The sequence below is a fragment of the Schistocerca gregaria genome, chromosome 1 (genome assembly GCF_023897955.1).
Source record: "Schistocerca gregaria isolate iqSchGreg1 chromosome 1, iqSchGreg1.2, whole genome shotgun sequence".
In the NCBI taxonomy this organism is placed as follows: Eukaryota; Metazoa; Arthropoda; class Insecta; order Orthoptera; family Acrididae; genus Schistocerca; species Schistocerca gregaria.
The window spans coordinates 321,383,724-321,405,477 of NC_064920.1; the positions used below are offsets into that span (position 1 = coordinate 321,383,724).

General features: G+C 39.1%; 1 protein-coding gene across 2 annotated transcripts in view; it reads left to right on the forward strand.

The window, feature by feature from the left end:
* Window positions 1-21,754, forward strand: part of LOC126343774 (protein furry) — a 1,073,323-nt gene that overhangs the window by 129,670 nt on the left and 921,899 nt on the right. For both annotated transcript variants that reach the window (XM_050001966.1, XM_050001967.1), the window contains exon 22: window positions 1,475-1,773. In XM_050001966.1, coding sequence (XP_049857923.1) covers window positions 1,475-1,773 — 299 coding nt within the window. The remainder of the gene's footprint in view (window positions 1-1,474; window positions 1,774-21,754) is intronic.

The following is a 21,754-nucleotide window of genomic DNA, read 5'->3' on the forward strand; positions in this document are numbered from 1 at the left end:
CTACAAAACATCCTTTTTGCTATCCATTCAGAATTACCCATGTGCACAAGTTGCTTCATGTTGAGCTGCCAGCAAGAGAGACCTTTGCTTTAGAATTTCTTGCTCGCATGGAAGTGGACAATGATTGGCCATGCCATGGAAGATTTTGTGGACAGATGGAGCCCACTTCCATCTGACAGGATATGTCAGTACACAGAATCGTCAAATATGATCAATGGAAAATCCACATGCAAATCAACCAGTACCACTTCATTCTAAAAAGGTCACTGTGTGATGTGGGTATACGGCATCATTTATCATCTGGCCATATTTTTTCCAAGAGACAGGTGCTTCCTGTCCTGTTACATGTACCGTCACTGGTAAGTTCTATGAGTGTCTTTTGTGCAACTGTGTCATTCCAGCTCTCCAAAAGTGTGGCTGTGTGAATGGGATCATTTTTATGCAAGATGGTGCACATCTGCACATTGCAAATCCAGTTAAGCAGCTGCTGAAGTGCCATTTTGGAAATGCTAGTATTATCAGCCGCCATTTCCCTATAGCCTTGCCGTCCCAATCACCTGATCTTAATCTGTGTGACTTCTAGCTATCGGGGTATCTGGAAGATGATGTGTTCAATGTTCCGATTGCAAATTTAGCTGCATTGAAGGCACACATTGCACAGCATGTTCTGAACATGTGCCTGGAAACACTTTGATCAGTTGTGGAACATGCTGTTTCTCAATTTCAACTTGTTGCAGAAAATGGTGAACAGCATACTGAACATGTTTTGCGCCAGTCACATGGAAATTAATAATCCAGTTTGATTTTGATTGATACTTTTTATGTGGTTTTTGGCCTCAGGACAGTTAAAAACTGATGTGATTGATGCTTTTTATGGAGTTTTTGGCCTTAGGACAATTAAAAACTGATGTGATTGATGATTTTAATGTGGTTTTTGGCCTCAGGACAATTAAAAACATATTTTTCCCATCCAATGTGTCATGACATTGCTGTGTTGTATGACATTGCTGTGGTGGATGGGCTTGTGTAACTGACAGTATCACTCCTGTACACCCATGCACACTGAGTAGTATAGATTGTTTAACATCAAACATACACATTAGGCATTGTTCTATGATTCATTTGTGATTTGTAGTTGACCACTATTAAATTGTGATTTTTACAGTGCCATCTATTCCTACATTTTGTAACTATTTATTTTTCTTCTGCCATATGTTTTTCCCCTTCTCTAATAATATTCCATTGCAATTTGACATCATTCTGACCAGTGGTGTTATTTCTACAGTGGTTTGAAAGTTTTACTTTAATTATAAGTATCCTGTTTAGTTTTAAAGCAGTGGTAGAGAAATGTCATTAAGAATCTGAAACAAAGAAAAAGTAATACTCTCAGAGTAAAGATTAGATTGACAATAACATCTTGTCCAGTTGTTTGTATCCTAAGTCTGTTGGTAATCTTTGGCTTCTTTTTATGCAGTGGAGACATGCCAGACTCTGCTCAAGAGGGATCTCCGGCAAAATCTGTTCAATCTTTTTTCTGGCTGGAGTGGGCATTTTGGTCGGCCACTAGCATCTCCAGGGCAGTCTCAAGATGTAAGTGCAGGATCCTCATCCAGCACAGCAGAGGAGAAGCCATGCTCAGAGCTGCAGCTGTCAGCCCTTCAAGCTATGAGTGCACTTCTGTGTTGTGGCCCATGCTTCAATCCCGCTGGCCTCTCTGAAGATGGAATCTTCTATCCCTGGCTGGATTTGCTGCTGGCCTCCAGTGATGACAAGGTATGTTGCATTAATTTAAACAGAATTATTGTTGAAAAAGTGACCCAAATTTTGCCGAGTCAGTTTTATGATTTGTTTTTCGGCTTCTAGCAGAGTATGTGATACCATTTTGCACAGAATGATCCTGTAACAAATCTAGTCATTTTCTTTCAAGTTAGTTATTGAAATATTGTGCACGATAAGGAATCAACGGCTTGGGTGGACTTCTGAAAACAAGCCACAAGTTTCTTTTTATTTTTTAACCCATGAAAAAGTCACCTGAAAAAATCCAAGCAGTAATATGTATGATAGTTCTAAATTTTCTTTGTACAAGAACCATTACCGAGGATATGTTTGCAGACTGGACATGTAGGCTAATAAAACAAAGTAAGTATATAATCTGCACTTTATATGATATTACTCTATTATGTAATTGGTGTCTGAGTTGACACAAGCGTCAGACTGATATTACCACAGCACCAATGTTCGGAGAAATTAAGAATACAAGTCAGCAGATTATATCGTACTAACAATTCATGGCTTTGCATTGGTGGCACTGAGTATCTACAACTAGTCAACTTGTCTGATATAGTGGTAATTTAGTTTGCAGGCCACTGAGTACCAGTAGGGTAATGATCAGAACTTGGAGAACAATGTTGTCTCACTGAATATTAACTCCAAATTCCGGTAGTGATCATATTTGTATAGAAAGTTGAACAAAATTTGTTACATTTAGCCTCCAGAAGAAGCCTTTAACTGTGTCCAAGCAGGTAATTTATGTATATTTAAAATATTCTTTTGTATACTACATTGATAACCTCTTCAGTGTTGGGTGGAAAAGTGAACACATTACATCCTGATGTCATTTGTGACAGGGTTACGTACAACTGGCCATGTGAAAAACAATGCACGCTTTGGTCATTTCCAGCAACATTTCAGTGTCCTGCCCTATGCTTTGTTAACTGTCATGCCAAAAATAAGCGTGGGCATCATTGGCATTCTTGGTATCAGAACAGTTTGTTTGGTTCCAAGGTCAGTTAGCAGTGTGCAGTCAACCAGAAAATGTTAGAGATTAGTGATTAGGAGTCTTGTTTCCGTGCAGATACAGGACGGCTTTAAATTTTTTGGTAAAATAGGTCAGTAGGTGCATGCACCTGGTTTTAGTATTAATTTACCCAGTAAAGTTCCAGGTGGCATCGGAGAACCTAAGAGGGTCATATTTAAAGCAAAATCCAACAGCACATCATGTCTATGCATCTTGTAACATGACGTCCATTTGTAGTCGACTAATTTTGGCCGGTCTCTCACTATGCTGAAAATACATTTCATGTATCTTCCAGTGTTGGTTGTATGGTTATACTGCTTCATTTGTCACCATGTCAATGAATAATACTACCTATTGTGAAGTGCACTTGATGCTCAGTTCTTAAACACAGAAAAAGTTTGTCCTGCTAATATTCACTGGCAGGTTGTTGAAGTTTATAGTGTGGGTGTACTGAATGGTGGAAATATGTTGTGTAAATGGTGTAAGCTGTTTAATGAAGAAAGGTCAAATGTTCTGGCATAGAACATTCTGGATGACCTACTGCTATGATTGATGATCTGACACAAAATGTTGTTGGTGCATTTCGCCAAAATGGACACTTCACTATTGACGAGCTGCTTCAGAAATTTCTACAGGTTTCAAGATTAGTAGTTTATCACTGTAACTGACAAAAATGGTGACAAATTCTTGAGTCACATTGTGACCGGTGATGAAATGTGGATTCTGCACTATGCTTCAGAGAATAAACAATAATCCAGAGAGTGGTATCATTCAAACTCCCCAAAGAAACCATGAAAATTCAGACAAGAACCTTCAACACAGAAGATCATGGCCATGGTTTTTTGGGGTTGGAGAGGCATTCTTCTGTTAGATTTTTTCCAAGAGGAATGACAATAAAAGCTAAGAGGTACTGTGAAACACTATTAAAGCTTAGGTGTGCTATTCAATATTGCCAACGGGGACTGCTCTCTGGTGACATCACTCTGCTTCGTGACAATGCTAGGCCTTACTTTGTGGCCAGAACAAAGATGTAACTAGACAAGTTTCATTGGGAGTCAATAGTTCATCTACCATGTAGCACTGAGTAGCACCATCAGACTTTCATCTGTTTCCAAAACTAAAGAAATTTCTTGGTGGAAAGTGCTTGGAAAATGACGACATGTTGAAAGAAACTGTTACTAACTGGTTTGACAGTCAGGTGGTACAGTTGTTTGGTGTTGGAACCTAAAAGCTGTTGTCATGAATTGACAACTATTTAAATGTTCATGATGACTATGTTGAAAAGCGAAAAAATGTGCATATTGTAGTCTGTGATACAATTTACATTCATAATGAATGTAAATTGTACCACAGACTACAATATGCAAATTTCTCTTACTCCATTAAAAACAATTCTTACTTTAAAAATAATCCTTGTAAAAGTTCAGGAGGGTAAACCACTGGTTACTCTCTATCTAAGATTGTGTCAGCACAGTAATAAGTTTGTGATGGAACCTCAGACTTGGCAGAATGAAGTCATATACTTTACTGACTGGTTCATTTATAATTGACAGTATAGCCCTTTCCTGAAACCTCATTTGTAGGTGACAATATCACCCTTTCCTGAAACCAATCAAGTGTCTTAGTTGACACGTTACGAATATCTGGGTATACTTTTTCAATGAATTCCACTTTTTTTAGTACCAAAACAGATGTTCTTAATATTTATTTGACCATTTGTTGCTTGAAATTTGCCATTTCTTATTTTGGGCAAAATGTATATCATTTTGTCCAAAAGGCAGTTTTAAGTTCGAGTCTTATTATATACAGCTATGGGTACAATCTTTGTAAAGATGACTTGACTTCAACTTCCCTTGTCCCTCTTCAGATTAATGGTAAGATTTGACAGAAGTCTCCAGGAACAAAATGGTGCAGCCATTCAAAGGGATATTGTTGTTACACAAAACTTGCATTGGTCTGTCTATCGCTTTGATGAATATTTTATGGGGCATCAAAACCTGATCCCATGCAACAAGAGTGCAATCCCGTATTAGTTTACCAGGATTACTTTGCTTAGAAACATTATAGATGCTGTAGGTGTCACAACCACAAAATTTCAGGGGAAGTTTGAATGTAGAATGAGCAGTTTGCCTGCCTTCTGAAAGTATGGCAGCAGTGTCAGACGATGCCACAGCAAGGGCAATTTTTCAGCCAGATCTGACTTTTGTGAATATCATGTTAATCAAAAATGAAATGTCAGTGCCTCCAGGTACATCTAAAGAACACACTTTTGCTTCATTGTTGTTGATTGATGACATTATCAAATTGTTAAAAGTTTTTCTCATGATTCAAATGACACTAATTTTGAATGGTCTGTAAAAGTTGGGAGTAACTGTAGTTTGTTTCTCACAAATGTGCTCCAGATTTACCTGATAGAGATTCAGTCTCTCTATTCAATCCAAGTAAATCTCCAGCAAACATATTTTGGTTGTAATCTATATCATTTGGTACCTTCCAGAATGATGAAATCATCTCCTAGGGAAAGCCTCAAAAACATTCCCCAGATCATAATGCTCCCTCTTCTGGCCTGGACTCTTCCAATGAATGTTGCAGGGCTGTACATGCTAATAGCCATCTGTCCAATGTAACATAAAATGTGATTTACTTGAAAATGGATGTCTAGTAGTGGTATTGGGATGCAAATTCCAGCCTTTGTTGCCTATGAACAACAGTCATTCGGTGTGAATGAACCAGGCACCTGCTGTGGAGGCCCTCAACAGCTACGTTCACTGAACAGTCATTCAGGAAACACTGTTAGTGGCCTCTTGATTCCTCTGGGTTGTCAGTTCCTCGGCAGTTGCACCCGTGTTTGCCTGTACACATCTCTGCAGCTGTCATTCACTCCTGTCAACTATGGCCCATGGTGCACTGCAATTTCTCTGACACATTTTATGCACCCCACACTGCTAGTGCTGCCACCTGCCATCTGTGAGTGGTTACTGCATGTTGATGTTGAACGTAGGTAGTGGTCAGAGCTTAATTTGACAAATAAATTAATGAGAATATACATATGGTGCACAATATTGTGTGAAAATGAATCATGAACTGAGGGTATAACCAGAAAAGAAGAGGAAGCCTTGGAGATTTGACATTACAGAAGGATGCTGAAAATAATGTAGACTGTAGAATATGTGTTAAACACTTACTAGAAGAAGAGACAGGACAATAGGATGTGTGTTAAAACTGCATAGAATAACTTCCTGAGTAGTTTAGGGAGTTGCAGGGGGGGGGGGGGGGGGGCAAAAGCTGTAAGAGAAGACAGGGATTATGATGTACCCAACAAATAAGTGTTGGTGTTGTATGTAGGTGCTTTGATGCTCGTTGACCGAAAGCTCACTTTCTAACAGTCTTTTTGTTGTGCCTATCTGTGACTCCATCTCTCCGCTATATGGTGAGTAGCTATTATCCTTTCATAATTCAAATATTTTAATGCTTTTAGTAGCGTCAATAAAAGTAAACAATAAAGTTAAATTCACATTTTGTGAGGCACACCTCAGTAATGTAGCAATAAACAAATCTTTTTCATGCAAAATGTAACATACAATTTCAGTGGCAACTCATCATCTCATCTGCTGACTGAGATGCATCTCACGTTTCAATACTGATGAAACTACAGAAATGGTAACTGCCAGAAGTGAAGCTTGGCTCGCAGTTTCTTGTTGTTGTGTGTCAGTCTATGAGAGTAAGGAAATGTACATTATGACAGACATGGCATGATATTTCCTTTACAAAGAAGAAATTTTTGTAAAATAGATAGAGACTGTGGAACTATCAAAAGGACATGCAAAATTGCTTAGTGATTGTATCCTTGACGTACCATTCGAAACAAGATAGGTCACTAAAAGTAATATGACGATCTTGTCACTATTCCCAGTCATGGTTTTCAGTGCAGGGTAGTGTTGCAGAAGGTATTAATAGTTTTCAGATCATGGTATCAAATACAGTTGAGAAAGAAATGGGACAATAAAAAATAAGGCATCAGATTAGATTAAATTTCTTGAAGTGGCCAAGACCAAATGACAAGAACTGTATACATTCCCCGATGATGCTGTTGAGGCAGACAATTGCACAAATATATTAATTTAAAAAAATCTGCAAATGGGGATATGACATCACCTCCAAGCTGCATGCAATAGAGAAGAACGTTTCACTAGGTTAGTATGAACTACCCTGATTGAAAAAACTGTTTGATGTTGAGAGTATTAAATTATGTATGTAAAATTATAGTTGACAAACATCTCTTTGGAGATTCTGATTATCAAATTACTTAATGGCTTATGACATCTTATAAGACTTGTATAACTCCAGACAAGATGGATTACAGTAAAGTGCCACAATGTGATATTTTGTTATTGAACACTGAGTGCGAGAGATGAAACACTGTTTTTTAATGTTCCAATGAGAACTAATATTGTTCACAAGTAGAGTAGTTTCTGTTATATTATCATGTGTGTTTCTACATAATGTGGATAAACATGTTACTGCTGAAGACTTCAAAATTCTGGAAAACGGAAAGGGTAGAATGGAGACTGAATCAGTAACAGATGGGATGCAGAATGGGAAGCATGTCTTAGAGTACATAACAAAGAAAGAAAAGAACTGCATCAATGACATAAGCATGTCTGAACACTGCATGTTTACTATACATATTACTATTCTTAATTTACAATACATTACTTGTAAAACAAAATTTGATTTTTAGAAGTTGTTGTGATTTGGACCAGTTGAGTTGCATAAATTTTTCTTCTCTGTAGTGAATTGTGGGTACTTTTGCTTGAGGACAACCTTACTATCTTTTATTTCTGTCATTTTATAGGCTTCAATTACTAACATGATAAACACAAGTGTAACCAGTGGCCCAAGGCCCGAAGTAAAGAAAGAGAGAGAGAGAGAGAGAGAGAGAGAGAGAGAGAGAGAGAGTGTGTGAGTGAGTGTGAGTGAGTGAGTGAGTGAGTGAGTGTGTGTGTGTGTGTGTGTGTGTTTTTCGTCATTTAGTAAGGGTGTATATATACTTACGGAAAACAACACAGCACCAAGAAGGAGTTGTGCAACATGAATGGAAGTTGGTAAGTATGTTTATACTTTTGAAAGGTGATATCTACTCAAATTTTGCACCAGTCGCATAAGAGTGGCCCTAGTAATGCCACTATGATGGTGCAAATCAAGTTTGCTTTAAATAACGCTGAAACAGTCGTGAGCATTAGTTACCTTTGAGATTGGTCAAGGTGAGTTGACGTTAGTCAAGAATGCCTTTTTTAAGGCAATGAAGACTCCGTTATAAACACTTCACTGAATTTGAACAAGATCGTGTAATAGGTCTTTGAGAAGCTGGATGTTCCTTCCGCGATGTTCCAGGAAGACTTGGCAGGAATGTAGCCGCTGTATGTGACTGCTGGCAAAGACAGTCAGAAGAATGTACAGTCTCAAGAAGACTGAGCTCTGGAGAGCCACATGGCATTGCCGAGAGGGAAGACCATTGCGTTGATGTATGGCTCTGGCACATAATACTACATCTGCAGCAGCAATTTGAGCAGTGGTTGGCACCACAGCGACACAACAGATGGTTACAAATCAGTTACTTCTAAGACGGGTCTGAGCCCAACACCCTGTAATGTGCATTCCACTACCCCAAAGCACTGCCATTTGCTACTTAAGTGGTGTCAAGCAAGAGATAATTAGAGTTTAGGATGGAGATTCTTTTGTGTTTTCTGATGAAAGCTGATTCTGTCTCAGTGCCAGTGATGGTTGTGTGTTGGTTAGGTGGAGGGCAGTTGAGAGCTTGCAAACAACCAGTCTACATGCTAGGCAAACGGGACTTACATTTGAGTTATGGTCTGGGGAGTGATATTGTATTACAGCAGGAACACACTCATGATACTATTGGAGAGAAACGTTAGATAACTCTTATCCCTTTTTTTATCAGCTCAAAAATATCAGAATAAGTTGTCTCAGAAAAGTATTCCATCCTTTATCCAGAAAGAACTTTTTCTCCCTTTTTCAGTTCTAGTAAAAATTTCATACAAATCTTTCTTTCCATCATAGAGTCTGAATAATTTATCAAAACCATGGCCCTTTTAGTTGCTAAAAAAAAAAAAAAGAGATGTGAAAGTGATTTCTTCATTTGTGTGAAAAACTACTGGAACAAGCTGATGCCATTTGATGTGTCTAATAAGACTATGTCACAGTAGTTACTTCACATCAACAACAAAAATTGTTTCAAATAATAGCTGAAACATAATTTATCCAAGACAACTAGGTTAAAAAAATAAGCTAAATAAGAACAAAACATGAAAAATACTGACACTGAAAAGAAATTTATGAACTAATTATAATATATGTAATAATAATATTAACAATAACAGTATAAGTTTTATAAAAACATTTATGAAAAATTGCATAACATAACTCACATGGAAAAAGTTTGATATTTTCCCTATTACCTTCGTAGTGGCATATCATATATTATTCGAAATAAAGATCACATGTTAACTAAATAAATGAAAACTCACATTAATTTTCATTATTAATGTTCACAAAGGATTTTAAATGAAATGACTAAAGAAAGAAAGGGAAAAAGAATCTGAGAAACAATGTGAGTTCGGAACTTGATGGTCATTGGGATCATCTTGCTGTTCGATTGAGATAAAATTTTGCGTAAATCATTATGTTGTTAACTGGAAAAAAATAAAGTGGTGGAACTGAATTTTTAGGCATTTGAAGAAGAGAAAGAGGCTAGAATTGTTGGAGGAAATTTATTAATAAAAAATGAGAAGACCAAACTTGCTAGCACAAATCAATTTTAACTCCATTGTCTTATGAGCATCACATGAACATGGGCTGTACTATCTGCCTGTACTCTTACATTTAACACATTCATAGGCATTTTCATAGAACAGTTCACTGCAAATAGTAGAATGACATAGATAAAGAAAAATTTCTTTAACAGATTTAACAGTTAGGTGTTAAGTGGTGTCCAAGAGTTGAGGCACAGTTTTATAAAACTAAGAAGTTTCATAACTGTTAAATGACTGATATACCGTAGTGCCATTCCTAACTTTAATTGCCTTCAGTGGTGTTTCCACTGATGGAATGATTTTAAGGATGTCCCTTGCAGGATAGCAGATACATGATGCGTCAGCTGTTGCTTAAAAAACTCTGTTTATGTCGATTTCAATTGAGTTTTAGAATGGAGTCTGCTGGTGACAAATCAATGGAGCACAATACTTATATTCTCAGTTGTGAAAGATTGTCTAATATGAATGTGTGGACTACAGTTGAGATGCCTTCTTCTGAAAGAAAACTGGTTCTTCTCCATTTGACTCTGTGACTGTACTCAAAATGAACAAAACTATTGCGATAAAGCAATGCCATCAATATCACTTTCAGGTTCTCTTTTCGATTGTGTTATAGTGAATGTTTCATTAATGGTTAGGTGAAATAGAGGCACAAAATGTGCAGTTACCCTCATATATAATGAAGAGCCAAAGAAATTGGTACACCTGCCAAATATTGTGTAGGGCTCCCGCGAGCACTTAATGTAGCACAACACGACATGTCATGGACTCGACTAATGTCTGAAATAATGCTGGAGGGAATTGACACTATGAATTCTGCAGGGCTTTCCATAAATCTGTAGGAGTACGAGGGGGTGGAGATCTCTTCAGAACAGCACGTTGCAAGACATGCCAGCTATGCTCAATAATGTTCATGCCTAGGGAATTTGGTGGTCAGTAAGTGTGTAATCTCAGAAGAGTGTTCCTGGAGCCATGCTGTAGCAATTCTGGACATTTGGGGTATCGCATTGTCCTGCTGGAAATGCCCAAATCCGTCGGAATGCGCAACGGACATGAATAGATGCAGGTGATCAGACAGGATGCTTACGTAAGTGTCACCCCTCTGTCGTATCTTGACGTATCAGGGGTCTCATATCACTCCCACTGCACACAGCTTGAACAGTACCTTACTGACAGGCATGGTCTGTGGATTCATGAGGTTGTCTCCATACCTCTACACGTCCATCCGCTCGATACAATATAAGACGAGACTCGTCCGACCAGGCTACGTGTTTCCAGTCATCAACAGCCCAATGTCGGTGTTGACGGGACCAGGCGATGCATAAAGCCCGAATCGATTATGTTTCATTGAATGGTTTGCACGCTGACACTTGCTGATGGCCCAGCATTGAAGTGTGCAGAAGTTTACGCAAGAGTTCAACTTCTGTCAGTTGAACGATTCTCTTCAGTCGTCGTTGGCCCCGTTCTTGCAGCATCTTTTTTTCCGGCCGCAGCATGTCGGAGATTTGATGTTTTACCAGATTCTTGATATTCACGTCACACTGGTGGAATGGTCGTACGGGAAAATTCATACTTCCTCACTACCTCGGAGATGCCGTGTCCCATCGCTTGTGCGCCGACTAGAACACCATGTTCAAACTCACTTAAATCTTGATAACCTGCCATTGTAGCATCAGTAACGGATCTAAAAACTGCGTCAGACGCTTGTTGTCTTATATAGGCGTTGCCGACCTTAGCGCCGTATTCTGGCTGTTTTCATATCTCTCTATTTGAATATACATGCCTATATCAGTTTCTTAGGCGCTTCAGTGTATATACCTGTATAAACCGGTGTCTCTCCGACGGGACGTCTAGGGCAATTCTCTGATGTTTCGGCAGATATTTGCAATTTAGTTTTTGCTATGTGTAGCTGGTGTCAGCGCAAACAAATCTTGCTCATCAACTCTTTCATACGACGCCAAGTGTCAACGAAATGCCTTGGTTTGTTTCCCGTTTCAAACAAAATGATTTTTAAATCGGAATTTTGCGTCCCCATTCGGCTAAAGCGACTGAGCAGCACGGTTTTCTGCGAGGCGGTAGCATTTAGCGAGCGCGCGCGCGCCTAACCATTCTCAGGAGAGACACCTTGTGTATAACCCCATTTCGCTTACAGTTTTTGACCTCTTTTTTGGAATGCTGCACAACGTGCACATATTTCCGAGGTTCATCTTGGTTTCACTGCAATTAATCACTGTGTTGGATGTAATATGCATTTAGAGTCTTCTCCAGTTTCCACTACTATAATTTTTTTCCTAAAAGCACTCTGCCCACCACACAATTAATTTTGGAAAAAAAATATGCCTCTCACAGTAATTTATTAAGGAATATTCCTGGCGGTGTTCACATGTTTTATATTCTCGTGTGTAATTATAAGCATGACTGGTGATGCTGATAGCAGGAACTTGGCTTCCGTGCTTCTGTCGGTTGAGAAAGGTGTGTTTGCTCTAAAGTTGGACTAGCAATATGGATGCATCTCCAGTGAGGAAATATGGAAGCTCACTGCAAGTTTTTTAAGAAATTGAAAAGCGTCGTCAATTTTTTATCGTTGCATTGCACCTTTGTTTTCCTTTCTTTCCATTTCTTTCATCGTTAAGGTGTATGAAGAAGAATCCCTGTCAAGTCTTGTCTTCACAATTCCTTCGTTAGTGTCATGTTAGAATACTGATAGATTATTTTCTGGCGACTACACCTTGAATATTCGAAACCAGGTTTCCGATTTTTGTTGTGCACTCTTTTTCTCGTTTCTGCAGGCGTTATCTGTTTCATCTTTACTGTGATACTACCCGGCAATTAAAGAAACCAGTTACCGTTTGCACTGCCCTGCTTTTGGTACCCTGTTATTGTAATCTATATGGATTCCATATATTTGTGCAGTAGCAGTATTTCAGTAGAGGCAGTATAAGAACGTCATGAACAACGTTCTTCCTGGACAAACAACAGTTTCTAAGTATTTTACCAGTGAATCCAAGCCTGCCATCATCTTAGCCTACCTGTACTGAACCTACGTCATTTTGCCACTTCATATCCTAACGCACGCTAGACGACAGATATGATTTGTTACTTATTAGTGCAATAACATAGACTGCTTCTTCACTTTTGGTTAGTTGCTGCACTGTATAGTTCTCCTTGTTTTGAGCTAGTTGTCACTGTGTGTAATAGACGTATATCTTGTTAATATTTGACAGGATATTTGTAGAAACTTTCTCGAATACCCAAGTCATGTAAAATAAGTCAGAGATTGCAACGAACACTATCCGCTGGTTGCAATTGCAAAGAAATGGAAAAAGACTATCACTCGAAAACACGTAAATAGCGTACCAAGTTTATATCAAGATTGACCGTCTTTTAGATTACGCATTTAGCCATAATAGAAAATCTGTCCGCAGACTAGAAATATTAGAAACTAAGAGTGACGGTTCAAGAATAATTAACTTTAATCTCTTTGAAAATGCATGTCATTTATATCTTCTCCAAATATTAACTTGTTATTCCTGAAATACTACTATTGTTAGAAGTGCATGACAACCGTTCAACAACAACAGCAGTCAGCCCTCACTTACATTAGGTCAGTTATGTAGATTTTCAAAGCCCTGGTATGCTGCGTCATATTTCAGGCCTGGAATTTTACTTGGCGCCTTCCATTATTGCAGTGATAGCTCCGTGATACAATAATTACTGTATATTTTAATTTGTTTTTAGATTGTAAGTAACACCTTCATCTCTTGAGATTTGGGTTGGGCGCCATAGCCTCATACCTTCTGTTCCTAAGCTCTTGAAATATGTTTTTGCTTTCTTCTACGGCGTATTTTTCGTTACGTTTCAACATTAATTCAATCTCTATCCCCTATCTTTATCTGCATCCCAGTGGACTTAACGGCAAGTATCTAAATCGCGGGTGTCCAACTTTTTAGCTTACTAGGCCAAACTGGAAGAAAACGAATATTTTTGGGTTACGCATAATTTACTTAACATGAACCGTTGAGAAAAAAAAAGGGACGTCATAGGTGTGCAATTAACACATTTAAGTATTTTAGATTTTGCATTAATTTATGATTATTCTTAAGTAGCAAGATAAAATTAATTTGACATTTTGTGTATGAGATTTCATTACTTTTACAACTTTACATAAAGAGAATTTTATCGATTTTTTTCCGATTGTGTCATAGATATTCATTTCTTGGGTCGCATGTCGTTACTTCAGATCGTACTGGGTTGAAAGTCATGAATTATCACACCAGACAACATTCTCCTCTGTGTTATAAATTAAATCTGGTATTCTTTCCGTAAGCCTCAAAGATTTAATTTTTGGCATTTACTTTAGTGGTAAGCTCTTGTGAGGCAGTATCTTGAAAGAAAATTATAAACACTCTAAGATAAACAGTGGCAGAACTGATGGGTGGTAAGTGCTTAAGGCACTGGACCTCATATTAGGGAGGTTCAAATTCGCAGTTTGCCGTCCCGATTTTGGTGTATTGCACATTTCCTAAATCACATGAGGCGAGTACTGGTATGGTTTCTAAGGCAAGCAGTCTCAACTGAACATGTTTTCTGCCACTAACACTGATAAAAAAAATCAGGCCATGGATATCAGTCTAAGACAATTGAAACTTCTGACTCATAATATCCAAACCATTTGTTCTATTACCAGTTGTGTCTCAAATGTATGCCATCAACCATTTGTACAAGTGTAACATTGTATCATGGCAAAAGTTAATCAGACAGTAGTTAAACTGAAGCACTCACTACTACATGGAGTGATAATGAACATGGTATTAGGTATAATACACACAGAAAATGCACACATAATCGCATGAAACATACTTCATTAATTTAATATGGGCGTTTTTGGAATTTCTTGCTCGTAGACTTGGGTTTGTGCTGAAAATTTGACATACCGCTAAAAAGCGTCCAGCGCTAGGTAGCAAACATCGACCTTGATAACGTGTCTTCCACTGTAATGTACTGATTGAAACGTTTACTATATTCATCACTGTCTCCTAAACACTCAAGACAGAGTTAGGGAGATAAATCTTGATGCAATGTTCTTCTTTATTCGCGGAACTATGAACACATTTAACTTCATTCTGGAAACTGGTTGCACGGGGCGAAAAGCATCTGTGTAGTGCCTTCACGGAATTCTTCATGAGCACCAACTTTATGTGAAGTAGGGGCACGCTTAACCGTTGACATACAGAAGGGCGTTAATGCTCTCTGGTTGCAACATATCTCTAATTTGTCATTTCTGCTATATGCAGTGGTGCTTTGTCTCTCCACAGCCCCACTCCCAGACAAAAAAGTTACCATATATTTGATGTATGCTATATCTACATTACCGTGAAAATAGTGATCGCTTTCAAATTGTCACAGATAGGGCATTGTACTCTCGATAATGCACGTTTTTAAGAAGTAACAAAATGCATTCGTATGCCTCTTTCAAGGGGTGTAGCGTGACAAGGAAAGGCAGCTCCTTCTCCCCACTTCCCCTCCCCCATCTCCCCAAATAATTTTCCCCAGGATCTTCACAAACCCAACAGAAAACGTGCCCGTCAGGTACATAGAGTATCAGTTTAGTACAGCTTTGAAGGAAACACCATTTAATGGATATTGACTACTACAGTCCAGTTACAATTACATGATAGTTGATGTCTGTCACTTGCCGCTACAGTGTCGCCACATCCGCTGCCGGGTAGCAGAAGGTTATAGGTGACACACAAACTAATCGAGTCACTTCACAAACACTATTAATGTGTAACTTAATGTTGTAGCAGCAGCCACGAGGCATGGTGGAAACAGGAGATGGTCTGTCAAAAGATGATGATGAGGGATCAGAAGCTGAACTGAACTGCAGCAGACGGATATTGTAGCCGTGAATTAAAACTCGTGCCCTAACCCACCCACAACCTCGTGATGTGCAATGTATCCGAATAAACGGCGATCAACAATCTACGGTAGATTTCTAATCAAGATCGCTTTGTTCACTCAAGACACAAAAAATTCGTAACATGTTAATTTGCATAGCCATCTTCCGCAGCAAAATTTCAGTTTTAGCGGTAAAAGCAGACTGTAATTACTTCGTATTGTGTTACAAAGTTGATGTCTGGGTAGAAAGCTTCAAATCCTGTGAGGCAAGACCGTAAGATCCCCTTGTCAGACGATTCCAGTAAAGTAAGCTGTATTCACCCCGACACTTGTCGTCAGACCTCTATTGACGTTGATTAAAATTGAAAATATTTCAGTGTGTGCAAAATTCCTTTGCAAAGAACGGTTTCGATGGAAATTCCAGTCATATAGCCACAGTAGTTTACGCTGTTAAATGAAAAATAACTGAAAATGACGAGAACATTTTCTATCAACGGTGTTCCACGAAAAACAAGCCTTAAAGAACTGACGTTATAGTGCAAACGGCCTCCAGATTTTAAATCAACATGAAAAAAGTGAAAATCATATCAGGTACCTACAGTTTGTTTATCAGTGTAGTAGCGTCTGTGTCGACGACTTAGTGAATTATTAACCTTCCTTTCTTTTCCACAAATAATGAGCAACTGATTCCAGGATCAGGGAACTGTAAATTTCGTTTCTCAAAAAAAGCACAATGTTGAGGTCGATAACGTATTGCCCACCAGAGACTTTGCATCAGAGAAACAATAGAAATTTCTTCAGCTGCGCATTTCGTTTTTGTCTCCTGTGGCGAGTTTACTTTCTGTTTCTGAGCCTTTTGCAATTACTAGAACAACTATTCTTTTGTCACTCTTTGTCATCTGAACAGAATCTGCTTTAAATGCTGCTTAAGAACGTGTTTTTAAATTATCACGAAAATTGTACAAGGAGAATAAAAATAAAAAAAAACTGGACGGCACACATTTTGGGGACTGACAGTACTCGTATCTGAAGCGTTCTGTGTGTTCTTAAGCCACGTTCACTAGTCGTCTTGCCGGCCGGTGTGGCCGAGCGGTTCTAGGCGCTTCAGTACGGTCGCAGGTTGGAATCCTGCCTCGGGCATGGATGTGTGTGATGTCCTTAGGTTAGTTAGGTTTAAGTAATTCTAAGTTGTAGGGGACTGATGACCACAGCAGTTAAGTTCCATAGTCCTCAGAGCCATTTGAACTAGTCGTCTTATTACCAAAAATTTTATTGCTGTACAAGTTTATGTGGAATGTATTAAACAGAAAATTATGTTTTTAAGTACTGTGATCACCATATCCAGATGCAAAAATAATTAGGCCTAAGTAAAATAATAATAGTGTTAGGATAGATCAGGTCGAAATCGCCTATGATTAGAGTCATGGACAGTGCGTCCAAAATTTTCTGGAGTATGTTTCATGTTTTCTAATTTATAAAGCTTTCTAGTTGAACACAGATAGGTAATGATAGGCAGATCTGATTAGCTAGCATCTGTACAAACAGAGGTCATGGAATTGAGTTTGTGGGCTAATTGAATGCGTATCGCGGCTCGGTAATTTTGCTTTTCGTGGTGACGCTTCGCCAGCGGCAAGGAAATAATTAATTATGAGCGGAAACGTGCTTTCAAAGCACTCAGTTGGAAACAAAGTCAATAAAATGTTGTTTCGAGCTTTCGAAATCAAATCTCTCAAAATGATTGGCGTACTCGGAAGAGTTCAGTCGTGCTACATCCCTTAAGTCCCGACAATAAACTGTATATCGTATTGTGACGTTCCAGAGTTTTTTGGGGTTTTACATTGTCACAGGTATTTGTTTTTCTCTTAGCCTACCGTTTTAAGACAGCAGCACGAGACTCTTCAGATAACTGAAACGCTTGAGTGTCCTGTGAAAGCCTAAAAGTGCGACTTGTCAAGTATCTTCTATTTGTGGTTCGTACGTGATTAGAACTGTTCTCTTTAGCGAACGAGAAGGTTTTTTTGCTTTAAATTCTGTAATTACCCGTACAGTTCGAAACGCAAACGACTCAAACTTCCATCATCAGATTGTTGATAGCGCAAGTGAGTGTTACGTTTCGTTTCAGAGTACGATTATCAGATGCTGTACATTACCCAATTATTGCAGCCTCCATTCACTTTCGAACTGTCTGTCGTTACATGTGAGTTATAACAGATTTTCATGTTTCCTTCTACGCTAGCTGCTCTGCACCTGGACAGTATGTAGTTACATTCTGCAGTTCAGAAATGATGATGATGATTGTCGAGATAAAGTTCGCGGGTTTATCATGTCGAGCGATTGTACAGTACATTATTAACCATATTTTTACGAACATCTTCTCGTGTAATTTTACTTGTCGATGATAAGCCATCATTTTCCATTCTTTCCAATTCCACATTCGCCTGCACCAGTGCTTCCTGTCGTGAATATTGTTGGTCACTTGGCAAGGTTATGGTTTGATGTCTTCACATACCTTGGAATCTGTTTGATGCAGATCAGGTTCATTTGTTTTTCTCTTACAACAATATGAATCTATACAATTGCCATTATTTTGGATAAGAGTTTCTTGGGAACTTTGGTAGTCAATACGTTGTTGGAGACCGAAAAATCCCTCTTGTCGAAATGAATGTTGATACCGCAAACAGCAATCGTGTGAAACTCAGTATGTTCTATTCATCTGTTGTACTCAGAAGACAATCTACAGCGCAGGTCGGGTACATACCGCGTTTCTTCACTTCTGGCAGTAGTACTATACAGTTCCGCTTTGTCGTCTTCCGAACAAACATGAATTAATGGGATGTTGGATTGACCGTAGCACGTCTTTCGTAACGGGGAAAATTCCGAGCTAAATGCGTGCAACTTAACGTATAATTTGACTATAATTTGCTGCGTGATTCAGTTGCTGCTGGAAAATGAAAGGCCCTACGTAATTCACTGTTAGAGCCATTTTCAGAGCGGGAGGGTGGAATATCGTACCACCTACAGAAGGAGCATACCCGTAACACACTGGAATACTCATTAAAAAATGTTCAAATGTGTGTGAATTTCTAAGGAACCAAACTGATGAAGTCATCGGTCCCTAGACTTACAAACCACCTAACCTCCTGAGGCCCACGGTCCAGTATACTGGACTACGCACAAAAACAATGCTTGAGGCCCGACGTTCAGTATACCGTACCAGCCATTCTAAAAAAAAAGTAAAATTGCAAGTCCTCTTTTAATATGTATTTTAGACATATCTGGTCCCAAAAAGAGTATATTCTAAATGAAATGAAAGAAAAACCCCTCTGGGCCTCAGGAGGTTGAACTAACGCTAAGGACAACACACAGACCCATGCCCGAGGGAGGACTCGAACCTCCGGCGGAAGGGCTGCGCGCAGTTCGTGGCATGGCGCATCTAACCGCGCGGCCACTCCTCGCGGCTACTCACACTAAATTTCCAGCCGATGAACAAGTTGCTGTTGTTCGTTTACGTTCATTTGGACTACCTTAGGACTGCAGCCGTCGACTAAACCGACGATTTAAATGGCGAAGTTCCGTTAGTAACTTATTACAGTTCTTAAAAACTGCGTCTATTAAACAGAATTTATATCTCGGTGGATAGTGGAGCCATGATTGTGTTGTTGACGAAAAAAGTAGGATAAATGTCCCGGTTCAGTCACAGAAGGTGATTCTGTTTCAATATGTACGAAATATTTCGAAATCAGGGTACTCATCGCCAATATGTACATAATATTTTTATCTGTGTTTGTTGGCAGCTTTCGCTGGTTGTGTTACATGTAAACTAGTTATCTACAGGATCATGTAATTATTGTGTCATGTTGAAATTGTATCTGACATACAGTTACAAGTTTATCACAAGTGCTTATCGCAGCATGTATACCTCTGAAAAGTAAAAAAAAAGTCATATCACTAAAGCAGCTTTCTTCTTCCACTGAAAAGGCAATCACATTCTAGTAATGTTACCGCGAGATGCTGTGCTGCTTGCAGCGTTGCGTAGCCGATAACGTCGCTTACTGGCGTGCTGTAAGTCACCAGTTCATACCTGACCACTTGCAGTTATATGTCATTTAATATGTGTGTTTTTTGGAAGGTTCTACAAATTTCTTATAGTCATGTATTCTACAATATTCTTTGCTTGTGTAAATAGCTACACTCTTCATCCAAGAGTGCAGTGCAGTTCTGTTCTGGCTGTACGCTCGTGTTCGCAATAAACCTGGTTTCAGTCCTAAGTGTTGTGCTTAATTCACGACCCTGCTTTCGGATTCGGACTTTAGTGTGATTACCACTTGACATTGTTTGGTGGAGACGCCAGGTACTTCAAAACATCCAAATTTCCATGGCTTCAACTAAGGAACGTAAAAGCCTTCGTCAACACGTACAGGAACCGGAATACAAGCAATACATCGTTCCCATAGACCGTGTATTCAGAAGGCTAATTGTTTCCAAAACAGCAGTAAGTCAGTTGCACATCAGACATCCATCAGTGTTTTCCAGAGCCGCTGGACAGGACCCAACAAACTGGCTGAAAGATTCTGTCTGAGTTGCCAAATACAGAAAATAGGATGACGTGACGTGTTTGAGAAAAGTGTACTTTTCCTTAGAAGGCATAACCCAGCTGTGTTTTGCAAACACCGAAGAGAAGCTCAATAGGCAGGACAAACTCCAGGTCAAACTGAAGGAAAAGTTGGGCGATAGACATCAGATATTCCGCTTAGTGGAGGAACAACTGAGAAACAACACAGTCCTGCATACAGAATGTTTTAGCTCTGTGCCACATTGTGACAATTAATATGACAGAAGCTGACAAAATCTCACACTTGATGAAAGATATCACAGATGACATGCACCAAACTCTTCTAGTAAAGTACGTAACAACAACAGAAATATTCATCAAGTAGCGCCGAAATTCCTTAATGGACGATAGTCGCCAAGATGTCCAAGATGTCAGGAAATCTCATTGATGTCATCATCGACAGCCTACCTGTTCAGGCGCTGGTCAGCTCAAGGTTTCCTTTTATCATATTGGTGTTATATCAGAAGGTAGTCATAATGTTATTCTCAGATGGAACTTCTTGCAGGCATCGCACGCAGTAAAGACTATGGAAGATCAGAACTCCAAACTGAAGAAGCTATTCCAACAAACTCATGTAGCAAGCATTGCTCTGGCCAGTTGTTTTCTGTTGAAAGTATTGTTACCGGCATCATTAGTGATACGAGCTCCATTCATCAGTCTAGATGCTCAGTTACACCGAGAAGCTTTTGTCCATTGCAAAAATCTACTCTGGCTCACAAAAGAGATCTACATGCCAGCGACAATCATAAGCAATGCAGGTGATCAAGGAAAACTTTGGATAACCAGTTCTCACGAGCAGCCATAAGTTATCGCTTATGGTATGTGTATACGGACAGCTGAACCAATAAAGGGAGGGCACCGTAGTGCCATCGACAAAGAATTGGGCTGTGCTACCACTACGAAAAATGTAGGAGAAGAAGCCACTATCGAACTCCCAAGTAGGATCTGGCGTTACGAAGGAACAACATCGACAAATGTTTGCCATTCTGCACTCTTATTCATATGTAGCGGAGAAAAGATAGGCCAAGTTATCCATGGTAAAACACTTTATCAACACCGGGGATCGTCCATCAAGTAGTCATTGCTTATGCTGTGTCGCCAGCTGAAAGACCAATAATCTGGCAGAAGATGTTACAATATGACATCATTAAACGCTAAGAAAGTCTTAGAATGGAAAAACTGGTAGAAGCCGACCTCGGGGAAGATCAGTTTGGATTCCGTAGAAATATTGGAACACTTGAGACAATACTGACCTTACGACTTATGTTAGAAAAAAATTAAGGAAAGGCAAACCTACGTTTCTAGCATGTGTAGTCTTAGAGAAAGCTTTTGACAATGTTGACTGGAATACTCTCTATCAAATTCTAAAGGTGGCAGTGGTAAAATACAGGGAGCGAAAGGCTATTTACAATTTGTACAGAAACCAGATGGCAGTTATAAGAGTCGAGGGGTATGAAAGGGAAGCAGGTAGCCTATCCCCGGTGTTATTCAATCTGTATATTGAGCAAGCAGTAAAGGAAACAAAAGAAAAATTCGTAGTAGGTATTAAAATCCATGGAGAAGAAATAAAAACTTTGAGGTTCGCTGATGACATTGTAATTCTATCAGAGACAC